Raw genomic sequence first — 25,635 nt, 5'->3', positions numbered from 1 at the left:
GTGTCCTCAACAAATGAATTGAGAGCCTGGTCGAAGTAATGCATGAACGTGCATTTTCCGGATGACATAGTGTTGTGGACACAGGTGGAGACCGTCCTGCCGCAATGGTGGGTGCATTTCTAGGCTTGATGTTGGCAGCATGACAGCATCGGTACTTGCCTGAGTGGTATTTCCAAATTGTGATGGGGCCGCAGGGTATGTCTGATGCGTGTCCTCCATCCCTCCATTCTGTACACACAGTATTGCCATCAGTACTGTTTTTGAATGTGAAGGACAACTTTCTGAGTGGGCAAAAATGCTCCAGGACCACACTTTAAAGTTGTTCTTCCCCAATACCATTCTTACCCAAGTCACAGAAATGTAAAAACCAGTTTGATTCTTTCAAGAATTATAAGAGAAATTAAATGGACTAGCGTGGGGTTTTTTTGTTTCATTTTTTAGTTTCTGTCTTCGAATTATGATAGAACTGAGTGGATGAGGTCTCCTAGATACGATTTCTCACTACAAATTTAACCTTTTTCTGCTTTTCAAAGTTTACACATGGGAACGTATTCCAACCAAAACAAGTAAAAACTTCATAGACAACTGAACTTTAGTGGAAGTAGCATTTGTGTATCAAAACAAAAAGGTAGAACAATGGAAACGAGGATATTGACAAGGCAAGCATTTGGCTAATACAAATCCCCCCCACCCCTCTACTGCCAGGTGCCCTGCTGCTAAGGACTACTTCAAGGAGAACTCCCACCACTGGAGCTGGGCCGTGCAGTGGCTGCAGAAGAAGGTAACTGCCCCTAGAGCTTTGCTGGCTGTCACCCAAGAAGCAGTTAAACCACCGTGACGTGTTTTAACCTGGGATGCTGCTTGTCAGGGACAGTTTCTCCATCTGGAGACTGGCCTCCGAGTTATTTTCAGACTTCCAACCTTTTTCAGAACAGTTGATAGCCTGTCTCTACACATGAAGTTCATGTTTTAATACAGTGTCAGAACTTGATAGGTGAGAGAGCAGGGTTGATAATCTGAGACACAGTGGTTCACTGAACTCTTGAGAGCCGACGTAAGATCTTCCCAGTGTGACAGAGGATCTAGGTGGATCCTCTGTGTGTGTGCTGTGTTAGACGCGTTTTATATTTGAGTATCTAATGGTAGTGATTGTGGCTCACGTGGGCTTGTTTGTTGTCTCTGATGGCGTTTTTGACCTCCTACCTCAGATGTCAGAACATTACTGGACACCACAGAGTAATGTCTCTAATGAAACATCAACTGGAAAAACCTTTCAGCGAACAATTTCAGCTCAGGTGAGGCTTCCCTTTCTGTTTTGTGTGGCTTTAAATCCCACAGGTAGGATTTTCAGTGCATTTCTCAGAAGCCACGGCCTCAGAGATGAGAGGTGTAGGTTAAAAATGAGAAGGGGCTGGGGCACCTGGGTGGCTCAGTGGGTTAAGCATCTGCCGTCAGCTCAGGTCATGATCCCAGGGTCCTGGGATCAAGTCCTGTGTCAGACTCCCTGCTTAGCAGGGAGTCTGCTTGTGCTTACTGTCTCTCTCTCTGACAAATAAGTAAAATCTTTAAAAAAAAAAGAAATGAGAATGAACAGAAGAGGCAAATTTTCTGTGAAGAGAAAGCATGTTGTTGGGCAGGTGGCAAACTATGTGCCAGAAGAAAAGCATTGTGGGTTACAGAGGTTGAGGGGTGTGCTGTGGCTGCCAGGCGAGCACCACCTGGAGGCTCCCGCCATCTCCAAAGATCAAGTGGAGGGTCGTTGTCTTTGGTGGCACTGCTGCCACCGCATACCCCCTGACTTTTTCTTCTCGTGTTTCAATCTCCCACAGGACACGTTAGCCTATGCCACAGCTTTGCTGAATGAGAAAGAGCAGTCTGGAAGCAGTAACGGGTCAGAGGGCAGTCCCGCCAATGAGAACGGAGACAGACATTTACAACAGGTATAGCTGGGCCCACGTCCTCTTGGGAAAGGGCCCGCCTGCTCTGAGTTTTCCAAAAACAATTTCCATAACCAAGGAGAAAAGGAGACACCAGCCCCCCACCCACCCACCTCGTGGTCCTTGTCCGGGGCTCACCAGCAGTGTGCTTCTAGAGTGGAACAGTGCTGCCGAGTAAAGTTACCACAAGGCTCCCACCTCAGTGTCTGGTGGGCAGTGCCTTGAAGGTGGGCCTGATAGAGCCCAGATGCCGCAGCATTCCTCCTGGCGGGTTCTCTTCATTCTGCCAGGGTGCCGCAAATCACCCCCTCCTCCATCTTTGGCTCTCATCATTCTTTCTGGAAACACAGACCCTTGAAGGGCCATTGAAATACCCACTTGCGGGGGAGTCAAAGAATACCTTTAAGCTTGTTTAAATATATATATTTTTTTTCAGTACTGCTCCGTCTAGTGGAAAAAAGAATGAGATATATCCACAGCACACACTGGTGAAGCGGGCATGACTGTGATGGCGTGTGCTGTGAGGGTGGCCTTCTCTGGAGTTCACCACAGTACTTGGCACAGAGACCTCATTAATTGAATCTTGTTGATGTCATGTGTGCCTTTTTTAACCTTTTAGATCCTCCCAACCACCCCATGAGGTCCCTGTCACCTTGACTTTCCAGAAGGGACACAGAGGCGCAGCACTGTGACGCAGTTTAACCCAAGGTGCCACTCAGCAGCTTACCTTCTCACATGCTTTGTTTGCAGAGAACATAACCGCTGTAGCACAGGAGCTCCTGCAGCAGCCAGACTCAGTCCATGCGAGTGTGGGTGCACACGCATGTGTACACACACACACACACACATCCTGATGCCCTCCCTGTCAGTACAACACCTCCCACAGCATTTGGACACACTCCATTCTCCCTCATCCTTTAAAAAAAAAAAACTCGTCTTCCTTCTTATCCCCTGCCTTCTTTCCCCTTCTTCACAGCCAGACTTCTCCAAAGAACTGTCCAGACTTGCAGTTTCTTCCCTCTCGCTCTTCCTTCAACCTCTTCGCCGCTGGCTCCCTGCCCTGTGGCTGGCTCAGCAGTCTGGGTGACAAGTAGGCTTCTCAGGCCTTATGGTAGTGGAGCACTCAGCAGAATCCGACCCTGATGGCTACTCCTCCCTTCCAGAAACACTCTTTCCCGGGGCTTCCACAGCACCTCACTCTCCCAGCTTTCCTCCAACACCCCCAGCCGTTCTTTCTCCATCTCCACCAACTTGATTCTTAGGGGTGCCACTCAAGACAGCCCAGCTCCGCTCCTCAAAGACAGCTCGCACCCACCATGCCCGATGCCTCCATCCACTCCCACTGGAGCAGGCCTCTACCCGTGTCCGTCATCAGTGGCACCCTGTGCCCTGGACACACTGCAGTCCATTCACGGTCCTGCCAGGCTGACCATTTAAATCTCTCTGGGGCATCTGTTCCATTGTCTTAATAAGCACCTTGGTGTCCTGGGCTTTTGAGAGGCCCCTGCCTCGCTCTTGCTTCCCTCTACTTCATCTGCTTAAACCTTCCATGGCTTTCCATTGCTGTCAGGGTAAAGGCCAGAATCTTCACGGTCTTGCTTGATGGGGCCCCTGGCCACCTCTGCCCCCTTCATTTTCTGACTTCTGGACACCAGTGACTTTCTTATAGTTTATCAAATGCCTTTTTTTCCTTCCACCTTGGGCCTCCCCCATCCCCCCACCCCCACCCCGCATCTATCTCCCACCCGCCTTTACCTGTCCTTTTGCAGAGAGTCCCTGTTCCTTCCCACCCCCACCACCAGCTAGATCAGTCCCAGGACACACGGCAGGCATTCAGAACTTTATTAGCATGTAAACCAAACACCACACAGCTAGTGACAGAGGCAGAATTCAGGAGTGACCCAGAGTCATCTCCAGCAGCCGCTTCCATCATGATGGTCCCCCTGAGTTCTCACAAGCGCTGCAGCCCTGTTGCCTGGTAGCCCACTCACCTGAGGCAGGTCGCTGGGTGCCTTCGGTGACTGTGAGAGAACATGGAAATCAGAGTCTGCATAATCGGGAACTCTCAGGTATAAGGTCTTAGAGCTCTGTTTTGTTACCCTTCAATAAGTCTTCTGTTGTTAAATGCACTCGTTTACCAAACACAGGTCAGCAGGCATGGAGAAGCTATTCTCTAACTTTACTGTGCATGAAGTGAACCTCCTTCTCTTTCTCAAAGGGTTCAGAGTCCCCCATGATGATTGGCGAGTTGAGAAGTGACCTTGATGACGTGGATCCCTAAAGGAACAAACATGCCCAGCGTACAGTGAGGAGTCACAGCTCGTTCCCCGGTGCTCAGCGCTGTTCTGAAATCAGATTCTCACCCTTGAGCCCTTTAGAAGAGCCTGCAGCTTGGACTAGGGAGCCTGCCGTGATCCCAGAGGAGTGTGGGTTTTTAAAGAAGGCACTCTTGGCCCCTGGAGAAGGTTCAGGAGCTGTTTGGCCGTGGGAGAACTCCTTCCCCCCGGATCAGCGGCCCCAGGGCCCGGTTCACACGGGGATTCATGTTTCTGTGGAGATTCTAGGAAATAAAGCCGGTGGCAGACTTTTTTGTTACATGAACATACAAGAATGAATGGGGTAAAGCTGTTGCTTTCTCTATGATGCTACAAAAGAAATTCCTTTCGTTTTTATATTTAAAAAAAAAAAAAAAGCAAGCTGCCTTTAGATATGTGGGGGCAAATTTTTAATCTTGCAGTAACATTGACTAGGAATATCCAATTTAAAATGATGTAAAGATAGGTGATAAAATTCCTTTTCATTGTAAAATAGTAGTTAAAGAACTCCGTTTACACAGACCTTTGTATTTAATATGTCTCCCTATTTGTATAGAATTTCAGACGGGTCAGGATGAGAGCCCTGGGCGCATAAAGTTGGATCTTGATGATATGTTACCAGGATCAAAAATTGGGAAATTTATTATGCTCTTTAACATACATTTCTGATATAATTGAGGTTGAAAAGAGCAATTAAAAAAAAAAAAAAGTCCTCCAGAAATACAAGGTGCATTTTTCGACATCAGTCACTAAAGAAGTTATGGAATTTTCCCCCAGATTTGGAAAACAGCAAAATTAAAAGCACTTTAAATTATAATCTTACTGAGTTTGACTTCATAAAATCATCTTTTTAATGCTTGGAGACATATTGAATAAACTGTAGTCTTAAATCATGTGATCCGCAATCATTTGCTTTTGCTTAAAATATAATTACTAAAACCCTTGGTACTGTTTGTATATGAGGTTAAATATTTGAGTTGAGAAACGCTGCTCTGTGAGTTGTAGTAATTTTAATGCGGAGAAGGAACTTGACACTTTGTTTCTCTTCAACATGACTAATGAACACCAAAAGAGACAAGATTTGTTTTTCCAGAAATAACCAGAAAGTAATTGAACAACTGTCCCATTTTGTTGGTATTTGCCAAGTATAGTCACCATCCACATACTTCAAATTAGATACCAGCTTCCCTTTCTCCAGAGGGGACAGGGGATATGCCAATGGATTTCATGTATTTTGTACATTTTGTATTTTGAGTTTCTACACCCATTTTCCGCCCCATTTTGCCTTTAGTTACGTGTTCTGCCTTGTTTCCAACTCCCTGTGACAGAACTAAGGAAGCTTAGGAAGTGCCAGGTTGCCCCGGTCGGTTAGATTTGCCAAGTTCAAGAGGCGTGGCCAGCCCCAAAGTGCCTTTTTGGTGGCTTCCGCATTGTGTGGACACGCGACAGGACAGACAGCTTTCGCCACTGTGCACTCCAGCCCCAGCCCCTTCGCTGCTGAACGTGAGGTAACTGTGCAGCCAAACCAGTTTGTACGTGTGTCTACAACCCCCGCAGCACAGCGATGGTCTTTGTCAAGGACACCATGCAGTCGGGGCAGCGTTTAAGAGCAGAACTGCGCCCTCAGAGAATTGGTCAGAAGGAGTTGGCAAACTGTACATGGTTCTGCTGTTCTTGGAATTTCAAATGTGATGTTTTAAAATTGATTTTGAGTTCCTCAGTACTCCCATGTCCTCCTGTTTTCCCTAGCACCCCCCTGCCCAGTCTTCTCTCCACCCCCATCCTCACAGATCGATTGTGTAGGACATGACCTTGAAATGCCAGTGATGATCTGTGTTGGGATATCATCGCTGGCAGTTGCACTCTCAGGAGCCCAAATTCAGGAGTGAAATTGCCACTTCTAGTCCCTTATTTCCTATGGAAACAACGCCTCCCACCACCCCCGGCACCTGCCGTCCTCACTGTAAGGCTCCATCAGGATCACCCGTCACTGCTGTGCATCATATGCTCTGGTTAAGTTTGATTGTGTTGTTGCTGCAATGACCATCACCTCCTCTTTGCCAGGAACCACTTGATTTCCAGCGGCTGCAGACTACAGCTAACCTGCTGATGACTTTTTTTTAATGTACAATGAAGTGACAATTATGACAGGCTTACCTTGGAAGAGTTGTCATTTTTACTGCCAATTTTTTGGACGAAGATGTTTTTATAAATCTTTCAAAAATGGTCTGCACATCGAGTAGGAATTGCACAACTAACTCAATGCTGTATGTTCTCAAGACGCTCCCTTCGCGAGGCCCACCGCAGGGTGCCGCGTCTGACCCTCGGAGGCATCTGGGAAGGAAAACAAACGAGCAGCCCAGCGGGTATCTTGCCCACGACTTCTCCTGGAGTACTCACACGGTCACTGGCAACTAGAAGAAACGGTAGGACCCAGAGCATCGTGTCCTCAGACTTCCCCGGTCTTGCCCCACCCTCCCTGCTAACATTGAGATGTGTGCAGTTACCTTTTGAGCTTGGAACAAGCAGACTGGAATTTTCCTCTGCTACCTCTTATGTACAAAATCTTGTTTATAAAATTTCAAAAGGAAGTAGATAAACTAGGGGAGAATCTTAATCCTAAATTTGGTTGATGAGTGGCAGAGTTCTTAGCTTCTAAGGGTATAAAATAAATTTTTCAAAAATCTAGAGATGGAGTCCAGCTGACCTTCTTCTCTATGGTGCGGGGAGGGGCGCCGTGGGCCCGGGCCTGGTGGGAAATGGCTCTGGGGTAGCTTTTGGAACTTGGCGCTAATGACGGGAGTCAGGCCCCTCTTTAATAATCAGGGGTGTTGGGTTTTCTAAGCCTTTTGTGGTTCTTTGCTTTTGGGTAAGGATGCCAAGCCCAGGCTGCTGGCCTACAGACATCTCCCCATAGCTCTGAGGTCTCCCAAGGGATCCCCATGTGAATCACGTCCCTGGTCAAGCCAGGCTTCCCGTGGGCTCATAGGTCCCAGTCTTGCTCCTAATGTCCGGGGTGTGTCCACATGACTCCATGTTCACTGCCCCAAACCTTCCTCTCCTGTGGCCCATATCCATACCTCTCCCACTCGCAGTGACCACCTGCTAACATAGGCAAGACCCAAGTAGCTCCCTTCTCTCAGCCCTGGAGCAGTCAGGGTATGGCTGTCTCATGAATGGGCACCTGATTCTTGGGGAAGGGAGGCCATGTCCAGCACCATGTAGCCAGCCCAGGTGCCTGTGGCATAGACACGGTTCTTCTCTGGCATTCAGGCTGTTAGCATCGGGCAGTTCTTGAACTCTCTCCATGATGCTAAAATGTCAGAAAATACAATTTGGGAGGATTTTTGCTTTGCAGGCAGATTCCCTTATCATGGGAATGGGCTTCTTTGAAATAGGCCTTGCTTAAGAGAGCTGCACTCGCCAACTCTGAGAGGCCAGCGGTCCCATGTTGAATGGGTAATTACACGATGCACACTGGACTGAGACTTCATAATTTCCAGTCATGAGAAGTGATTGTGGATATAGTACTGACTCATTACAGAAGCACTGGGCATTTGTATAACTGTCTTACTCCATAAACTGACTCTGTGCCATGGGGAGAAGAGAATGAAAAAGACAAGGAACCAGAGCTTGGCAGCGGACGTGGAGGGGAGAGCATCGAGAATGCCACAGGGGCACCGGTTACCAAGGGTGTGGGGCCGGGGGGGCAACCACCTAGGGGCTCAGGGAAGACAGGTTTTATCCTAGAACAGATCGAAGTGCTCATCCAGTACCTGATTTACTCAACCATTCCACAGATTTTTATCAAGTGCCTAGTACAAACAAGGCCTCATCCTAGACAGTCAAAGTCAGGCCTAAGAGTCATGACCAAGTTGTTTTTATTTTAAAAAGCCACCATATAGTTACAAAAGCAAAACAGAAGTCTAGAAAAGCTTCTTGCTATTAAAAAGGCAGTAGAGAGAGCGGTTTGCGAACAGACCAAACAGATAAATGCTTGATTTTGTTTGCCTGGGTGGGGGTGTAGGGAGTTCAAGGAGGGAGGGAGAGTTGCCCTCCCCCTCCAGCTCTCAGAGCCCCCCAGCCCATCCCCCCATCATGGAGAACTGCCAGCACCATTCACCCAGTGCCCTGTCCTGGCTCACAGTGCTGCCTCAGGCCTGTATGCCCCTTCTGGGCCCCAGAAGTTTACCTATAAAGGCGGGGGTTCCCCCCTCGCATGCTGTAACAAGAGACTTGGTTTTACAGGCATATCTGGATTATGTATGGGCCCCACATCTCTTCCTGGCCCTGTAGGCTTAGCAGGTCTCCCTTTCAGGTTCCCAGTAGCTTCCTCCCCAAAGCGTGGGTGGTGGTGTGTCCTGTGCAGGGTAGTTGTGAGGGCTGAGTGAGAAGGGGTGCAAGCTCCACAGCCCTCACTGCAAGCCACAAAGCTGGCCCTGGGGGCTGCTTCCCACCAGCCAGCCACACTGGGTGCACAGCCAGCCCTGCACCTGAGCACGAAGAGGGCTGCTGAAGAAGCACAGGCCAGCCCCTCAAGCACCTGGGATGGTCTCCCACCTCCAGCTGGATCTCTTGCTGTCACCAGTGGCTCAGGAGTGGGTATGAGAGCTCAGAATTTTGTCAACAAAAGCTATCTTCCCTGTGAGCCCTAACACCAAGGCTGGGAGAGCCCATGAGTCCAACCACACTGATGGAGATCCTTCCACAGGAGCGGGGACTTGAACGCAGGTCTCCTGGCCGCCACCCAGGGGTTCATTCTGGCCTCACTGTCCTCATCTATCCAATGGGTAGAATAGACCCTGCCTTTGTCCCAGGGCTACTCTGAAACCCTGTGGGAATGTGGGTGGAGAAGCACCTTGGCCTTCTGGATCCACCAGCCAGACCTGGGCAAGCATATCGCCCCTGTCAGTGCCTAACAGCTGGCACCCCCCCATTATGGAAAACATCTTCCTTGACCAGGGGGCAGGAGGTGATGACCCATCTGCCCATTTCACACTCACTTCCCCTTCCGGCCCTTAAGTGTCCGCCCACGGGAGGATGACTGCCTCCTTCGGGGAGCCCTCGGGATCATTCTGCCCAGGAGCTGAACACAGCTTGCCCCATGCTTGTAAGTGGGGTAATGTCGGGTGCCTCCCATTCAGCACAGGTTTGGGGACAGGGTGACCCAAGCTGAGTGGTCACGTTCTCCCAGGGAAAGAGCCCACAACTCCTCCACCCCAGAGGCCAAAATAAACCTGTCTACACCAGGTCAGACACCCCATTCCCTGAGCACACCCCCACCCTGACCCTGGACTCAGAACCCTGCGGGGCTCCCAGCTCACTCAGGCAAAATCCAAAGTCCCGACTGTGGCCCTCAGGCCCCACCTCACCTGGTCCTTTGCCCTCTCTAGCCCGCCAGCTTCAATGGGTTCCCCCTCCCACGGTCTTCCGTCTGCTCCTGCTGCCCTCCAGTCACGCTCCCACCACGTCAGGGTCTTTACCTGTAAGACCCGCGGATCCCCTTACCCAAGAATTCAACACTGCCACAGGATGCAAACAGCAAGAGTTTCTTTATTGTAGCGCAGGCGCCTGCGGGTGGTCAGCAGCTCCTGCTAGCTGAGCACACCAGGCTGGGGTGGTGCAGGATTTTTATAGACAGGTACAAACAAGTTTTGGATGGGGCAGGGCTGATTGGCTGACAATTTGAACATTTGAAAAAGGCATACTTGGTGTTTGCGGATTGGCTGTGGAGGACCCGCACCCGCGAAGAAAATGGCGGGAAGGGGGAGTGAGGAGGGGGAGTTGGACCTTATTACTCAGCAGGGATGCATCCTGCCTATGTGACTATGTGGCCCCCTGCCTCCTGCCTCGGCTATTAGCAGAAGGTATCTTGTTCAAACAGGAGACCAGTGTCACACCCTAAAAGCCAAGCGGTTACAAGAAGGCAAAAGAGCGGTTAAATAATTAACAACTGGGGGAAGGGTGTCTATACGCGGGGTCTTTCAACCCTGGCTGTTCCCGCTGCCACAACACTGTTCCTTCCCTGTGATGCCCTCCACCTTCTCAGTGAGGCCTCTCCTGAGCACCCTCCATCCAACATTCCCTTCCCTGCTTTATTTTTCTCCATTGTATCTTTTAAGTACTCCGTATGACGTTTTTGTTTACTGTTCTTCTCCCCCACGAAAATGGACACTCCAGGAAAGAAGTTGGGTTAGTGCCGGGGACAATGCTGGTACCCCGCAGCCTCACTCAATGCGTGTCCAGCCTATGGACCTGAGACAGTCCTTGCCCTCCAGAAATGCGTCATCCAGACCATACTCTGTGCTTTTAAAAACCTTTTCTGAGTACACATAAGAGCAGACCGCCCAGGGCTTCCTTTTAAGAGGCTCCCTATGGCTTTTTAAAGGAGAGGAGGGAGCAGCCATTGGAGTTGCATCTGCACTGAGGTTTCCTGGGGGCACTCCTGCTCTCTCTCAGCTCGCCCTCCCTGGCCTTGCCGGCCACACTGGCTGCTCCTCCACCCCCAGCCCACAGCTCGTTTGTCCTCACCTTTGGGTCCCATCAGGTCCTCTCTGGCCCTAAAATGCAGTGGGGCTCCCGGCCCTGAGTAAACCCCAGCAGCTCTGTTCCACAGATTCAGCAAGGAAAACACAAGTCCTGCCTCGTTCTCAGTGATAGCTACTCACTAGACAGCAAACCTCACTCATCTGGACAAAAGCAAAAACTGGCCCAGCCATACACAAACACACACACACACACACATACACACACACACACTGTCCCCACAGATGCAAAAGCTCCAGGTAGCATCCTCCCCATAAACCTCTGCCCAGATATTTGAGAGCCACCCAGAAAAGCTGCAGGGGGTAGACCCACGCCAGCCCTTGGGACACTGGGCACCCATCCTGCAGGCTCCTCCTGCCCCCACAGGCCCCGTCCGTCACCTTCTCCATGGGCCCCAGGATTCTGTGCCTCCTGGCTGTGTCCCACGTGGGGCGTCAAGAATCGAGGACGCAGGCCTCCTCGAGGCCCACACACTGGTGGGGCTGCCTGGGGGGCCGAGGTCCTCTGCCTCCCGTGGGAGCCTGGGGCAGAGGAGAACAGCTTAGACCCTTGGAGACTGGGCTCTGTCTCTCCTTGCCACCCTCAGACTCCATCACTTTAGGGGCTGAGGCCAGAGCTGTAAAATCCAGAAACAAGTCAATGTACGAGCTACACTGACTTGAGTGACACAGCTCCTGGGTTCTCAGCGCTGCCGCTGGCCTGCTGTGTGACCATGGGAAAGCCATTCAACCTCTCTGAGCTTTGGTTTCTGAGGGCAAGCACTGCCTCCTCTCCATCCGGAGATGGACCAGGACAAGGAACTCCCCCAGGCTCCGACTCAAGCAGAAGTTCGGGGGGAAGCTTGATGCCTCTCCGGGGCACCTGGGGCTTCCCCTCACGGGCCTGGGAGTCAGACATACCCCCAGCTACAAGACCTTGGAAGGTGGTACTCAGCTATGCCAAGCCTCAGTTTTCCCATCTGTAGAATGTAGAGTGAACACACCTTCTCACAGGATGGCCTGAGGATGAAATAAGGACTCAACAAAAGTGCAGCCCCGCCCAGTGCCCCAGGGCGTGTTGGGGTCACCTTCACTAGAAGCCCCCATGTCCTCACCGCAGGTCCCTGGGGAAGTCATTCAGCATGTGCAGGGCCCTTAACTCTCCGAGTGTGTTTCACAGGGAGCAAGGTTCTGTGGGTGGCAGGATTATAACCTGGCACGTGCACCTGAGCTTATCTGCTTGGTGTTCCCGAGGCAGAGAGTGACCAGCACACCACAGACTTTCCACCAAGTCTGGACCCCAACAAGGAGCATGGCCAGCGGCCCATGGGACCTGTTCCCGCCTCTCCTCTGGACAAGGGCCCCCATCACCTGACCGGGCTCCTCTTTCCACTGCAATTCCATCCTGCACACTCCACCAGCCCACTCTTCCTGGAGCCAGCTCCTAGCTCAACACTGCCCCTTGTCACACTCCTCCTAAACTTCAGTGGCTCCCCAGCATCTACATGCTTGAGAGTCAACTGAGCCACCATGTGCCATCTACCCAGCTTCTCCCCAGGACACCCAATGCTCCACCCAAGCAGGACAGCTCAGCCTCCTCCCAACTGGAGGGGCCCTATCCCTGGATCCCCTACAAGGATCCCCCACACCCCCATGACTTCCTGCTACCTGCCCCGGGCATGTTTTCCACACAATGGAGGCGTTCATACTTACCCGCATCAGAGCATGGACTTCAGAGCAAAGAATGATAATAATGGTAGCTAGCGTTGGTACAGTCCTCACTAAGTGCTTAGCACCCATCATCCCCATTTCACAGGTGAGGAACCTGAGGTACAGAAAGGTAACTTGCTGTTGCCCGGCAGAACCCAGGTGAACCCAAGGTCAGCTCCACTTTCAGCTCCTGCCCCAAGTCCCTCCCTGAACGGCCTCCCATGTTGTGTGTGGGGAGCTTCCCATCTCATGGCAGCCCACGAGGCAGGTCCTCCTGGGAGGAGGGCAGAGGCTGAGAGCTGAAGCCACATGCCCAGGGCCATGGGATGAAGCTGGAGATCTGGCCTTCATACCAGGCTGTCAGGCCTTGGCGTTGGGCCAGCCCGGTGGAGGCAGTGGTGCCAGGAGCCCGGGACGCCTCCTAGCCCTGAGGACGTGGCCTCCCAGGTAGCACTGGGCATGGGTCTCCATTCCAGCCCCAGCTGGGAGCGGGGGAGGCAGGGAGGAGGCTAAGCCTGTGATGGTGTTGACCCCGGGGAGAGGAGAAGGAGGGCCCAAGGTCACAGGTTGGGTGATTCCTGAGGGAGAGGGACCAGGGCACAGGGGTGTGGCTATGTGGTAGTAGAGGGTAGTGCTGAGGACAGTGCTGTTCATAGACTAGGATGGTGGAAGTTCCAGTGCCTCCTCACCCAGGCTCCTGTGTTGGGGTGTCTGACGACATCCTCCAAAGCCAGGCTGTTCAACCTCCAGGAGAACACCACATGAAGCCCACAGTATTCGTGCCTGCCCAACCCCCCCCTCCATTCTGGGAGGTAGTGGCGTCCACACCTGCCTCAGGAGCTGAGGCTAGAGAGTGAGGCATGTGTCTTCCCAGAAGGCCACCGGCAGGGGCCCAGGCCCTGCCAGCCACTGGTGGGCTATGCTGAGAGGCCAGACACACCCGCCCACCGAAAGCAGCGATACGATACCATCCCCTTCCTGTGGGCCAGGCGAGCTGGCTTTCCCAAAGAAACTCCAGCTTGAGAGGCGGCTAATGGCTTGCACAGCAACTCGTCTGCGTGCTTCAGGCTTCCCGTGGGCTCCTTAACCTGCCAATGCCTCTGTGAACTCCTGTACTTACTGTCTGCCTAAATATGTCACCTTCTTGCTTAGTTCTTAAGTGACTGTTCCTATTTTTATCTCCAGCCTCCAGACAGTGGCTGAGGGGCTTGAACCCAGACCAGTACAATGGCCTTTCTCATCCCAGCAACGTCCTTCTCAACGTCCTTCTAGAAGGTGAAAGGTTCAGGGAACAAGGAAGGGGGGCTTAGAGCTGAGTACTGGGGCGGGTAGCCAGACTGAAGAAAGGAGAGCTAAGAGAAGGCACAGGCAGCCCTAAGGGCCACGCCCCTTCCCCCACCCTGGCACACTCAGCAGGGTCTGGGGCAGAAGCCACTGCCCAAGTATCCATTAGCCCATTAGCGGTAGAACATCCCCTCTGCTCCAGGAGCTGCAGTGTGGAGCAAAGAGGAAGTCACCAGGAGGTCACTGCAGACAGCTCTCTGCCCTGGCTCCCACAGGAGGTCACAGAACTCCTTTCCTTTCACAACCCTTACGGAGGGACTGTCACCCTTTAAAGAGAAGGAAATAGAAGCCCAGAGGCTGCGGAGCACCACACAGCCTGTGAGGGATGGAGCCGGGATTCAACCCCAGTTCTGACTCCAACGCCCCAAGGCCTGGGAAGGTTGTAATGGAGGGAACCAGCCGGCCCTCAGCAGGGAGCTCCCATAGCCCTGGGGCCTGGTGCTGGCATTGGCCTTCGGGAAACTGGCCAGGCCCACCCTGGGCGACCGCGCATGCGCTGCGGGCATGGGGCTCAGCTTTCTGGTTCCCGGTACCTGGCCCGCCCTGCCACCCGGGAGCACCCGCAGCCCTTCCCAAGTGGCCCGGCCAAGGACCCCCTAACGGGCTTCAGAACAATTCCGCCCCTTCCCCTTTAGTTTTTGCTCTTTCCTTCGGCTGAAAAAGATAGAAAACTAGAAAGTTCTGTGGCATGAAGAAATCGCCCCCCAACTCCCGCCCCCGGGAGACGCCATCTCTCCCTCTCCGCCCGGACCACAGCGGTGCGTCTCTCTCCAAGCCCCCAACCCCACTCGCACCGCCCACCGCCGCGACCCGGAGTTCCCGAGCCGGGTCAGAACGCAAGCTACAGCTCGGCGACCTCCTCCGTGAGCGGTGCGGTTTTCAGCGCTCTCCGGCAGGCTGCTCCTTCACCCGCTGGAGGCACGGTGCTGCCGCACGGCTGAGACCCGACGCCAGCAGCGCTCGGCTCGCCCCAACTCGCGCCTCCACCCCCCACCGTCGCGCACCTCCGGGCCGCACAGTGCACCGCGCGCGGGCCAAGAGCCGCCGTCTGGGTTCCCCCCGCCCCTGCGCCTGCGGTTCCCTGGGATCCGCGCCCGGGGACGGCGAGCAGAAGGCTCTCGGCAACTTAAGCTCCAGCCCCTCCCTTAGGCAGGGAAACTGAGGCCAGAGAGAGGGCGACAACCGCAAGGGTCCCCGCTGGGGGTTCGCGCCCGCCTCCCACTCGGGCACGCGCACCTAGGCGCGGCATGTGGAAGGAAGCGGTGGCCGCGCGCTGGGCAGCGTGGCTGTGTGCTCCAGCTCCCGTCGAGGAGGTGCTCGTCCTGCGCGCGCGCGCGCGCGCGCCCGCGGGACTCGGAGCTGCAGCAGCACCAGCCGCAGCTGCCGGCGCCCATCGCGGGAAGGGGAGAGGTTTGCGCCCAGGCGGGGACACCCGGGGTGGCGCGCGGTCCAGCCCGCCCTGTGCCTTGCGGTGGAGAGCACCGTCCGTGAGCGGGACTCGGGTCTCGCGTGGGGGCTGCGCGACGCGACAACGCGTCCCCGGCCCGGGCTGCCTCGCTGCCAGGCTCTCTGCTCCGCTCCTGGCTGGGGCCCTGAGCAGATCCGAGCGGAGCGCAACTCCACGGCCTGGCGGAGACTCTGTGATTGGGTGCGGGATGCCGGGCGCGAGAGAGCCAAACACCAGAGCCCCATGGGACCCGCCCCACGTCTGGAGGACCAGGTTTCCGCCTCGTTCTCCCCATACAGCGTCAGACAACGCTCAGAGGAGGGGGCGCCTGGGTGGCTCGGTCCTTAAGTATCTGTCTTCAGCTCAGGTCATGAGCCCCATGTCGAGCCCCACGTCGAGCCCCACGTCGAGCCCCACGTCGTGCCCCACGTCGGGATCCCTGCTCCGCGGGAAGCCTGCTTTCTCCCTCTTCCACTCCCCCTGCTTGTGTTCCTTCTCCCTATGTCTCTGCCAAATAAATAAAGTCTTTAAAAAAAGAAAAAAGATTACGCTCAGAGGAAGTAAACAACACCCCCAAATCCTAACTGGGCTGGAAGGCAGCCTGCACCCTTGGGGAGCCCCCACCCTGAGCCCTGCCAGCGGTGCAGTGGGACACCCAGTCCGGTGGAGACCACCTAGTCAGTATTTCTGGGTGTCCCTTGTCACTAGCCAGCCACGCTGCTTCTTCCTCCCCAAATGACATTAAACTGCCCCCATCCTGGCCCTCCTCCTTATAACCTGCCACTGGGTACCCCTCCCTGCCTTCCCCCATCCATTCTGTCCGTGGCACCTCAGCCTGGCATCCTGGAATCTCAGCTCCTACACTCCTCTGGCCTTCATGTCTTACGCATCCCTGCATGCACATGGACCTTTCAAAGGATGTGTTGTACAAAGACTCTGTGTTTTCTGCCGCTTCCAGTCGGCGACAGGAGAAGAATTAGGCACAAACAAGTCAGCAGCAAGAGATTGGGAGCAGGGGACAATAGTCGAAAAGACTGCTGCCACGAGCAACTCCACAGTCTCACTTTTATTAGATAGAAACAATAGCCAACAGGACCCATGAAGGTCAAACGTAAGTCACAGGTCTTGCAAACAAGCAAGAAGGAGGATAAAGTTTATAGTTAAACAAGCACATTCAAAGGACTCACCTAAAAAACAATGGGCGCTTCTGGGAAGAGAAAGGAGCGATAACGGAAAAGGGAAGCAGGTGGTATTTCATTACACCCTGAGCTGACCGGGCGTCCCCGGGTGCTTGGCTTCCCTGAAGCAGGCTGCGTTCCGCCCTGAGCGAGCTGGGCGCTCCGCCCAGCTTCTGTGAAGGGGCGGCCTTCTGCCCTGAGCAAGCCGCGCATCCCCAGCTGCCCAGCTTCACGATCGTATATTGTCCTTCTCCCCAAAGACCTGTTGCCAGTATATGTTTTTCTTAAGGCCATCCCTAAATGTGCTTGGCAACTAGTAAAATCCTCCAGGGGTTATAGTTTAAGTAACAAATCGTTCCAAGGGGCAGTAGCAATTTTCATCTGCAGGTACGTCACACACGTACTTTCAAGAATTCTGCTGTAGGCGTAAGCCCAGTGTTCCGAATGGTTCCGCTTGCAGATTCCTCTTAGACACCATGTCTAAGAACACAATTGAATGGGCATCTAGCAAACACCGAAGGAGGTAGAAGGACCTGCAGGTCAAGAACAGCTCTGGGCCTCACGCCTTATGTGCAGCATCCCTCTGGGGACTCCTCGGGGAAGAAACAAAGGAGACTTCATGATCCCACCGCGCAGCCAGGCAGCAGCTTCCCAGTGAAATGACTTCCTCTGAGCCTGGGTCTCTGAGATTGCCGCCAAACACCTCACTCTGGAGGGCGAATTGAACAAGCACTCTGCAGCCAGGGGCGTGATGCTGACCTCTGCGGGATCAGAGCCTCGTCCACTCTGCTCTCTCGTGGAATATCCCACCATCTGTGGTACAGAGTGGGAGCTCCCCTCTCTGCAGGCTGCCTGCCCCTCTGCAAAGGGAATTGTATTTGAATTGTGCTTCTGGCCCCTTCCTGGTCAGGACCCACTCCTGTAGGGAGAATCGCCCTTGGGAGGTGGGAGCAAGCTTGCCCCATGCTCCTTGGAGCACCAGGCTTCTCGCCTACCAGGGGTTCTTAAGGTGAACCCAGAGGATGGTCAAGCATGTGCACCCAGGGATGCAATGTCCCCAGGCTGACAAAGGGGGTTACTGTCAAGTTGTTCAGGGAGGGTGTTTGGATGGAGGTGGGGGAGCAAGGAAGCCCCACAGGCACCTGGGGCTTTGTGACAGGTGGAACCAGAGGGGTGGCCACTTCTCATCCCACACCCTGCACTGCACTCCATGAGGGGCCAGCCCAGCTGGGCCTCCTGTTATTCGGCAGGGTTTTGGTCCCTCAGTGGTTACTTCCACCCCGCAGAAATACTCAAGTCGCCTGAAGCAGCTGTGTTGTCTCATCTTGCCCTGGCCAGCTGCTAACCAGCCTGCTCTCACTGAGTTGTGGGAATCAGGATCAGACAGAAGCCCCTATCTGGGTCCTCCCTTCCACCCTGAGTGCTCTCTGAGGCAACACCCATCCTTTTCTCTTCCTTCCTTCCTCTTTCAGGGGAAAGGGGACCATCCCTTTATTTTTTTAAGAGTTTATTTGACAGACAGAGATCACAAGTAGGCAGAGAGGTAGAGGGTTGGGGGAGTCAGGCTCCCTGCTGAGCAGAGAGCCCAATGCGTAGCTCGATCCCAGGACCCTGGGATTATGACCTGAGCTGAAGGCAGAGGCTTTAACCCACTGAGCCACCCAGGTGCCCCGGGACCACCCCTTTAGCATTCTTAAATCTGCCACTCTAACAACACCTTCCCCCATTTTTGGGGTCCCTTGACTTCTGCCCACAGCTTGAAGGAGCGGACAGAACTCACTGTTTACGCTCTCCACCCCCTCCAACCTCAGAAACTTGGAGTCTGCTAGTGCGTGAGTGGCAAGTTAGGCAGTTTAACAGCACCAGCATTTTGAACCTGCATACTTTTGGGGAGTGAGGAGAGGGAGTATCCTTTCTGTGTATATGTTCAATTTAAAGTTTGTTGACCTGAAAATGTTATTTTAACTGTGAGTAGTTTAGAAGGATATACAGTGAAAAGTTCATCTCTCCCAGTCCTGACCCCCCCACCCCACCTTCCCAGGGCTAATCACTGTTACCCATTGTAGTGGGTCACAGAGTGTCCCCTCCTACAAAGATATGTCCAATCCTAACCCCTGGTACATGTGACTGTGACCTGATTTGGAAATAAGGTCTCTGCAAGGTAATGAAGCTAAAGATCTCGTGGTGAGAGCATCCCGGGTGCAGGATGCGCCCTAAATCCAACGACTGGTGTCATGAGAGAAAGGAGAGGGACATTTGAGACACAGAAGAGCACAGGGAAGGAGGCCATGTGCAGAGGGAGGCAGAGCTGGGAAGGATGCTTCCCTCTACCCAGCAAGGTCGGGAGCCACCAGAAGCAAGAGCAGAGGCTGGGGGGCCTCCCCTAGAGGCTGCAGAGGGAGCCTGACCCAGCCCACACCGGAGTTTGGACTCCTGGCCTCCAGAACTGTGAGACAATATGTATTGGTCATTCTAAGCCCCCATATTTACAGTAATTTGTTACAGAGGGTTTGGAAGACTAATACCCCATTTATTATCTCTTCCGGCATATTCCATTTTTATAAAAAAATTTTTTAATGGATTTTCAAGCATTTATTTTCTGATTTTTTTTAACTTTATAAAAATATTGGTGGGGGCAGGGAGGGGAATCTTAAGCTTTTTAGATCCCAGGAGCTCCAGCATCTTATTTCAGCCCTAACCTTGGGGTTAAGACCTCCCAGAGGCACCTCTACCTGCTTCATTTTTTTCTCAGCTGCAGATTATTCTTCTCCAATCTCTCATGGTGGGTGTGTAGGTTTTCTGTCATTTGCTATTACAAACAAAGTGGCAGCGCCGTTCCTCACCCGTGCCTCTTGGTAGGATAGGCTCGGTTTTGCCTTGGGCATGCTCAACCCGCAAATCCCAGGACTTTCACACTGATAAAAGCTTCTTTCTCTGTCACTGCTCCTGTCTGCCGCAGGCTTCGCTCCCCATGTCCCTGGCACACCCCAGAACCAGACCAAGGACCAGGCATCATGGAGAGTGTTGCTGGAGCCCGAGGCAGAAGGAAAGGCATAGTGGCACATTGGGCATGGCTCCCACTCGGAAGGGACCCCCACTTGCCCCTTCTGCTCACTTTCATCCTCTCAAGCAAGTCTTGCGGTCACACCTTGGTTCTGGGGTGAGGACGGGCCCGCATGCGGGTGCCCAGAAAGAGGAAATCGGGAATATATGTGAGTTCTGCTTGCAGCTGCCCCTCCCAGCCACAGGCACACCAACACAGTGGTCAAATATGCTGATCTGTCAGGGTGTTAAAAACTCTCCACACGTGTTAGTCTTCGAACCGTGTCCTCGTGCCTTTTGTTTGTCTTTTCCATTTGTCTTTTCCATTTGGTCTTTCGTTTAATGACTTATAATCACTTTTCCTATGGAGTAGCAAGATTAGCCCGTCATCTGTCAGACATGTTGCAGATCTGTTTCTCCCACTTGTTGATCGACTTTAGACTTTATGGTATTTTATTCCATAGAATAAGCTGTCGCCACCGTTGCAGCCGTTCACCAAAAGCTTGAGATGCCAAGTTGGCAGCAGATGTGTGATCTGAGTGCAGGGAGGCACTGGGCTGGGAGTCCCCAGCGTATTGACGGTGTTCAGAGCCACCGAATGGCAGATGTCACCAAGGCAGAACATCCAGGAAGAGAAAGGGGCCAGCTGGGTCAAAAGCAGCCCAGGTCCTGCAGGTGAAGACCAGAAAATTGATTCGGCAGATCCAATTACGGCATCCGGTGATTAAATCTAGCAATGCAGAGATTTGGGAACACAGAATGGCCTGATGAAGAAGGTTCTAGAAGGAATGCAGGAAAAGGAACTAAGACAGCCAGCAAGGATAAACAGCTTTTTAAAGGAACTGTCCTATAAGGGGAGCAGGAAAATGGCCTATGGCTGAAGGGAGTAGGAGGCCAAGAAAGGGTATTTTTCCTAGATGGAAGCTACTAGACCATGCTCATCATACATATGAGGGACAAGCTGGCAATGCAGGCACGGGAGCTTTTCGGCAGGAGGTGAGAAGGAGTGTTTTCTGGTGCACAGGCAGAGGGTTTGTCCTTAAGGCAAGGCCCAGACACTATTCTCGTAACAGATGAGCCGGTTGAGGTGGGGGGCACGGTTGCAGGTAGCCGGGTCAATATGGGGCAGAAGCTGGAGGTTCTTCTTGCATCTGGATTTTCACTGAAGAAGGGAGTGAGGCGTCCACTGAAAAGAAGGCTGGGGGAGGACATTTGAGGGGAAAGAAGGCATGGTGTAGTCATCGTGGGGCAAGCCATCATCTCCCAGGGGTTAGGGGCATGTACCCCGGGGCTGGTCCCTCAATCTCTCTGTGCTTCTGTTTCCTCAGCTGTAAAAAAATATACATAAAATAAAATAAGTGGAGACTACTGAAGGGCTAGAAAATGTAGTTTTGTGGGACAACCTCAGCGACACCTCACCCCGCCGCCCACCAGAGGTCTGGGGTTGGTAATGAAGTGAAGCCACAAAGCATGCCTGTGTCCTTCTTGCTGTGTTTGGCCGCCTGGGAGCCGGGCGAGTGTGTGGTGCGGGGAGCAAGGGCGGATAGAAGGTTGACCTGGGAAGTTTCAGCCAGGAAGACAGGTGAGGAGGTGGGAGGGGGCCAGCGGGGACAAGTGGGCAGCATCGGCGATGGTAGGTGTGGGAGGTGTCGAACAAAGTGGGAGTTGGGAGTGAGCTAGAAAAAGGGGAAGCGGTGACCAGGAAGTGGGGTGTCTGTGGGGTGCTGGTGGCTCAGTCGGTTAAGTCTCTGTCTTCAGCTCAGGTTATGACCCCAGGGTCCTGAGATCGAGTCCCTCTGCTGCTCCCACTGCTTGTTCTCTCTCTCTTTTTCTCTCTCTCAAATAAAATAAATAAAATCCTTTAAAAAAAAAAAAAAGTGGGGCATCCAACACTGAGGTTCTGGAGGAGACGCAACTGCAGGTAGAAACAAAGTTCTTGACCTTGCACAACAGATGGCATGTGGCAAGGTCTTGGAGGGGAGGAGCTCGAAGTCCAGAACCCCCAGAGCGTTTCCTGTGTGCCTGCTGGAATTGTCCCGGCAGGAGAGGCTGACCATGAGCTAGTAAGCCTTCAGTACACAGGGCTGTCATCTGGTGACAGGAGCTTCAGGGCTGACATTTATGTAGAACAGAAGGGCCACACACTGGAAGAGGCTGTGAAGAGGAAGGAGGGTCCCACCCGACTTCAGGCTGTAGGAGAGGAAAGGGAGGGAGTGGTGGCCTTGGGGGGCAAAGGGGACTCTAAGTAAAGCAAGAAGGGGAAGGGAAGTTCGGACAGGCATTCGAGGGCAAGGAGGTTGCTGTTAAAGGACAGGATTTTGAGGGCTGGCGCAAGGATGGGTTTCAGGACGGCAGGAAGGAAGGCATTAGGGAGGGAAGAAATGGGTTCAGGGACCAAGGCCCTTCGGAGCAGTGGCTGTGCCCATCTGGGCCAGCAGGGGGCGCCCAGTGCACAGCGTGAAGAACCAAGGCCTATGGCCCAGGCCAGGCCCGAGGACTACTGCTGGTGGCTGGCTTTAGCTCCTGAGACAAGCCTTTGGCAAGCCCCCATCTTTGGCAAGGCAGGTGAGAGCACAGCCCTTACTGATGAAAAGCAGGAGGAGACAGTCACACAAGGAAGAAGCAGGCGAGGTGCCATGGGAGATCCATAGATGGACACTGGATCCAGGCAGGCTTCCTGGAGGAGCCAGTTCTGTGTTTGTGGCCCAGCTGTAATGAGGTGTCAGGGAGCAGTGCATGGCCCAGCTGGGGACACTGGGACAGGAGGCTGGTTTTCAGTGTCTCTTGAGGACCCCTTCCTGGGTGGGAGGAAGCCAGTGGAAGGGGCTATCCTGGGAGGTTCTGAACAGAAGAGGTTCCCGACCAGAGCGCCAGCCTCAGTGCTGCTTGCACCCGTTCCCAAAGCCCCTGCTCAGGAGCCACACCAGACCCATCACACTCCACGAGCCTCCACACATTCCTCTCTTCCCAGGGCTGTCCTTAGCTGCCAGGTCATGGGGAACACGGAGGCCGGGGACACGCACGGCACCCACCGCCTCTGCACACCAGCTCTCTCCCTGCGGGCTTAAAGAGAGATGTCCAGCAGGTCGAGGGGCCCCAGGCTTTCCCCCAGCCTCCTCCAGGAACCGTTCTCTGGCATTCTCGGTTTCCACCTCGTGCACACCAAGGCTTGCTGTCCTCGATTCCTGGCGGCCTCCATGCACACTCAGATCTCTTCCATGGGAGAAATAAATAAGCACAAACAGAACAGAACAAAAGGCCCCAATCTCACCACACACGTCCCAGGCACTGCACTAGATGTGGGGTCACACCAGCGCACCAGAGAGACAAACTTCTGTGCTTATGCACCCCTCACTCTTGCAGAAGGTAATAAACAAAGAGGTCAAGTGTGCAGTTTTGCAGGTGGTGATAAGAGCTCAGGAGAAAATTGGGAAGGGAAGGGGAACTGTATCTGCAGGGAAGGGGTGGGAGAGCTGCACCTACAAAGAGGAGAGGGTCCAAGAGGGCGCAGCCCCTGCCACGGAACCCAGTGCTCCCGCCACACCTCTGCCCCATTCTCACCCCTGCACACAGCTCTGTCCTCGTTCTCCCATCCGGCTGTGTCTCCTCAAGAGGGGCTCAGGGACCACCTGTATCAGAACTGTGGGGTAGGGTCAAGGAACCAGGCTGTGGGAAGTGCAGATTCCTCTGACTGACCTGGAATCGACAATGCCTGGGCCAGGAATCTGCATTTCAAAAACCCCTGAGGCCTTCCAAAGTGTGGGAACTGCAGGTTTGCTCCCTGAAAATGTAGCAGGGGGCTTGCAGTCAAGCGAGCCACTCAATGCCATCTCGTAGCCACATTCCATACCTCCGCACATGCTGTTCCCTCTGGAGTGCCCTTCCCAGTCTCTAAGCAGAGATGAGCGAAGGGCTAGAGGGCGTCGGTTTCTTCACTGATAACTTTTTTTTTTTTTTAAGATTTTATTTATTTATTTGACAGACAGAGATCGCAAGTCGGCAGAGAGTCAGGCAGAGAGAGAGAGAGGAGGAAGCTCTCTGCTCGGCGGGAAGCGGGCTCCATCCCAGGACTCTGGGATCATGATCTGAGCCAAAGGCAGAGGCTTTAACCCACTGAGCCACCCAGGTGCCCCTGATAACTCTTAACATCCCTTCGATACCTGCCTCAGAGTTGCCTCCTTCAGGCAGTACTCCCAGAACAGACAGGCTTGGGAGGCAGATGGAACAAGACCCCAGGCTGGGATCCAGAGTATGGTTCTAATCCCAGTTCTACCACTAAACACGTGTTATGACTGTGAGCGAGTCACTGCCCCTCTCCAAACCTCAGTGTACTCATTAGGAAAATGGTGACAGTAATTCCATTGTCCAAGGAGATGTGAGGCCAAATGAGATGACAGTTTTGCAAATGCTTGATGTCCTCAAAGCACAAGCAAAAAGGAGGGGTTCATCACAGAGGACTCACATGGAAGGAGGGGGGTGAATGGTTGGCGGGCAGCCCCAGCCCTCTGTACAAATACCCACTGTGTTATCAGTTTGCACCCAAAAGACCCCAAATGCTTGCACCCAGTCTGCATCAAGTGCCCTGAGGTCTAGGGTACAAGGAAAGAAGCCCCAGCAGCCCCAGGGGCCCAGGCAGGTTGGGGTGGGGACTGGGAAGAATGTGCTATGGGCAGCTCCCAATCACTGGCTCTCACCCCCAGGCCAAAATATTTCCATCACCTCCTGGTCAGGGCGTTAATGATGCGGGAAGGGCAGCCATCTGGGCCTAGGTGGTCAGAAGCCCTGAGGTTCACACAGCAGGAACCACCTTGACCCTCCCCACCCTCACCAGGCCGTGCATTGCAGGGGTGAGGAAGCAGGCTGGGAAGATCCCACAGGGAATAAGGGATGGGATGGTCTTCAGGCAGAAAGATCAAAGGTGGGAAGAGGATGGTGGGGTGGGCCAGGATCCTGGTGTGTTGATTGGGAAAATGGAGGCCCAGGTAGATGGTCTGAGCATTATCCCCAAGAAGGCAAAGGAAGCGGAGAGGAGGAAGAGGCAGGAAGGGAGAGAGAGTGGAGAATGGGAGTCGCTGGGGACATGAGACGTTCTAGACTGTTGTACCCCATTCCAAAGGAGAAAAGTGGACAGTGTCAAAGCTAACATCCAGAGTCACCCAGGAGCCCACGCGGGCATAAGCCATCCTGACGTTCCAGCCTCCCCCCCCACCCCCCCAGAAAGAAAACCCCTGCTGTCCTTAAGTGACCCCTCCCTCCTCCAAAGTGCGTCTTGCACCCTGCTCTCCTTCCCTCCGTCTTTGGCGGCACTACCTCCCCCCCCCCCCCGGGGCTGAAGATGGCCCGAGGGGACCTGCGTGCAAGGATGAGAACAGCCCCATTTGTTAGGACAGCCCATGTCTCCATGCAGCACAGCGGTGACCCGGGAGACCGTTGCCAAGTAGAGAAACAACAGAGGTCCCTTGGTGTATGTCTCCTTTTCATTCTCTGCTGGCATGTTCTCCGTCTCCTGCTTCTCCCAAGGGTCACTTTCACAGAGATCATCTGGGAAGGCAGCCGTGCCACTCGGTGTGCCTCTGTGTTTATAGCCAACACAGGTGCTGCCTGTCAGCCCCAGCTGCAGGCCACACAGCTGCCCTTTCTTCCTGGGGCTGTGGCCACAGACCCCAGCTCTGCCCTTCCTACCACTCACCCCATACTCTGCCCGGCCCTGGCTAAGAACCTGCTGGGCAGAGCCACCAGGGGAGAAGGCCTGGGGGCCAAATCACAGAGTGAGGAGGGACGTGTCCTGTGGGAGCCAGAGGACATGCCTAGGTGGGGAACACGGGGACACGGGGTCTGGCCTCGAAGCCCGGAGGGAGAGGTGGGGCCTTCGGGGGTGCTGGAAGGGCAGTCTGGGGGTTGGGGAGGGCAGGACGGTGAGTTCCAGCCCCTCACAGACACACTGGGGACCTTGCTCGCTTTTCTTCTCTTTATAGAGCCTCAGGTTTTCATGTTTCCCCCGGACCATGTTGTCTGCCCTGCCTCCCTCCCTCATAAGGTTGGAAGAACACAGTGCTTCAGATGGGACCTTTGTAGGACAAGTTCAGGGCCCTCACTCCGTGCTGGAATCCGTTTTCCAGCATGCCCACAGGCGGTCAT

The 25,635-nt window shown here is 53.7% G+C and overlaps 1 protein-coding gene across 3 annotated transcripts in view; it reads left to right on the top strand.

Moving 5' to 3' along the window:
• Nucleotides 1-6,940, top strand: part of USP24 (ubiquitin specific peptidase 24) — a 138,638-nt gene extending 131,698 nt beyond the window's left edge. For all 3 annotated transcript variants that reach the window (XM_044238324.1, XM_044238323.1, XM_044238322.1), the window contains exons 65-68: nucleotides 706-781; nucleotides 1,209-1,295; nucleotides 1,830-1,940; nucleotides 4,156-6,940. In XM_044238324.1, the coding sequence (XP_044094259.1) occupies nucleotides 706-781; nucleotides 1,209-1,295; nucleotides 1,830-1,940; nucleotides 4,156-4,218 (337 nt within the window). In that variant the 3' untranslated portion in view covers nucleotides 4,219-6,940. The remainder of the gene's footprint in view (nucleotides 1-705; nucleotides 782-1,208; nucleotides 1,296-1,829; nucleotides 1,941-4,155) is intronic.
• Nucleotides 6,941-25,635: the final 18,695 nt, after the last annotated feature.

The sequence above is a fragment of the Neovison vison genome, chromosome 2, assembly GCF_020171115.1.
Source record: "Neovison vison isolate M4711 chromosome 2, ASM_NN_V1, whole genome shotgun sequence".
NCBI lineage: Eukaryota > Metazoa > Chordata > Mammalia > Carnivora > Mustelidae > Neogale > Neogale vison.
The sequence above is the reverse complement of the archived record's forward strand: the minus strand, read 5'-3'. Positions and strand labels throughout refer to the sequence as shown.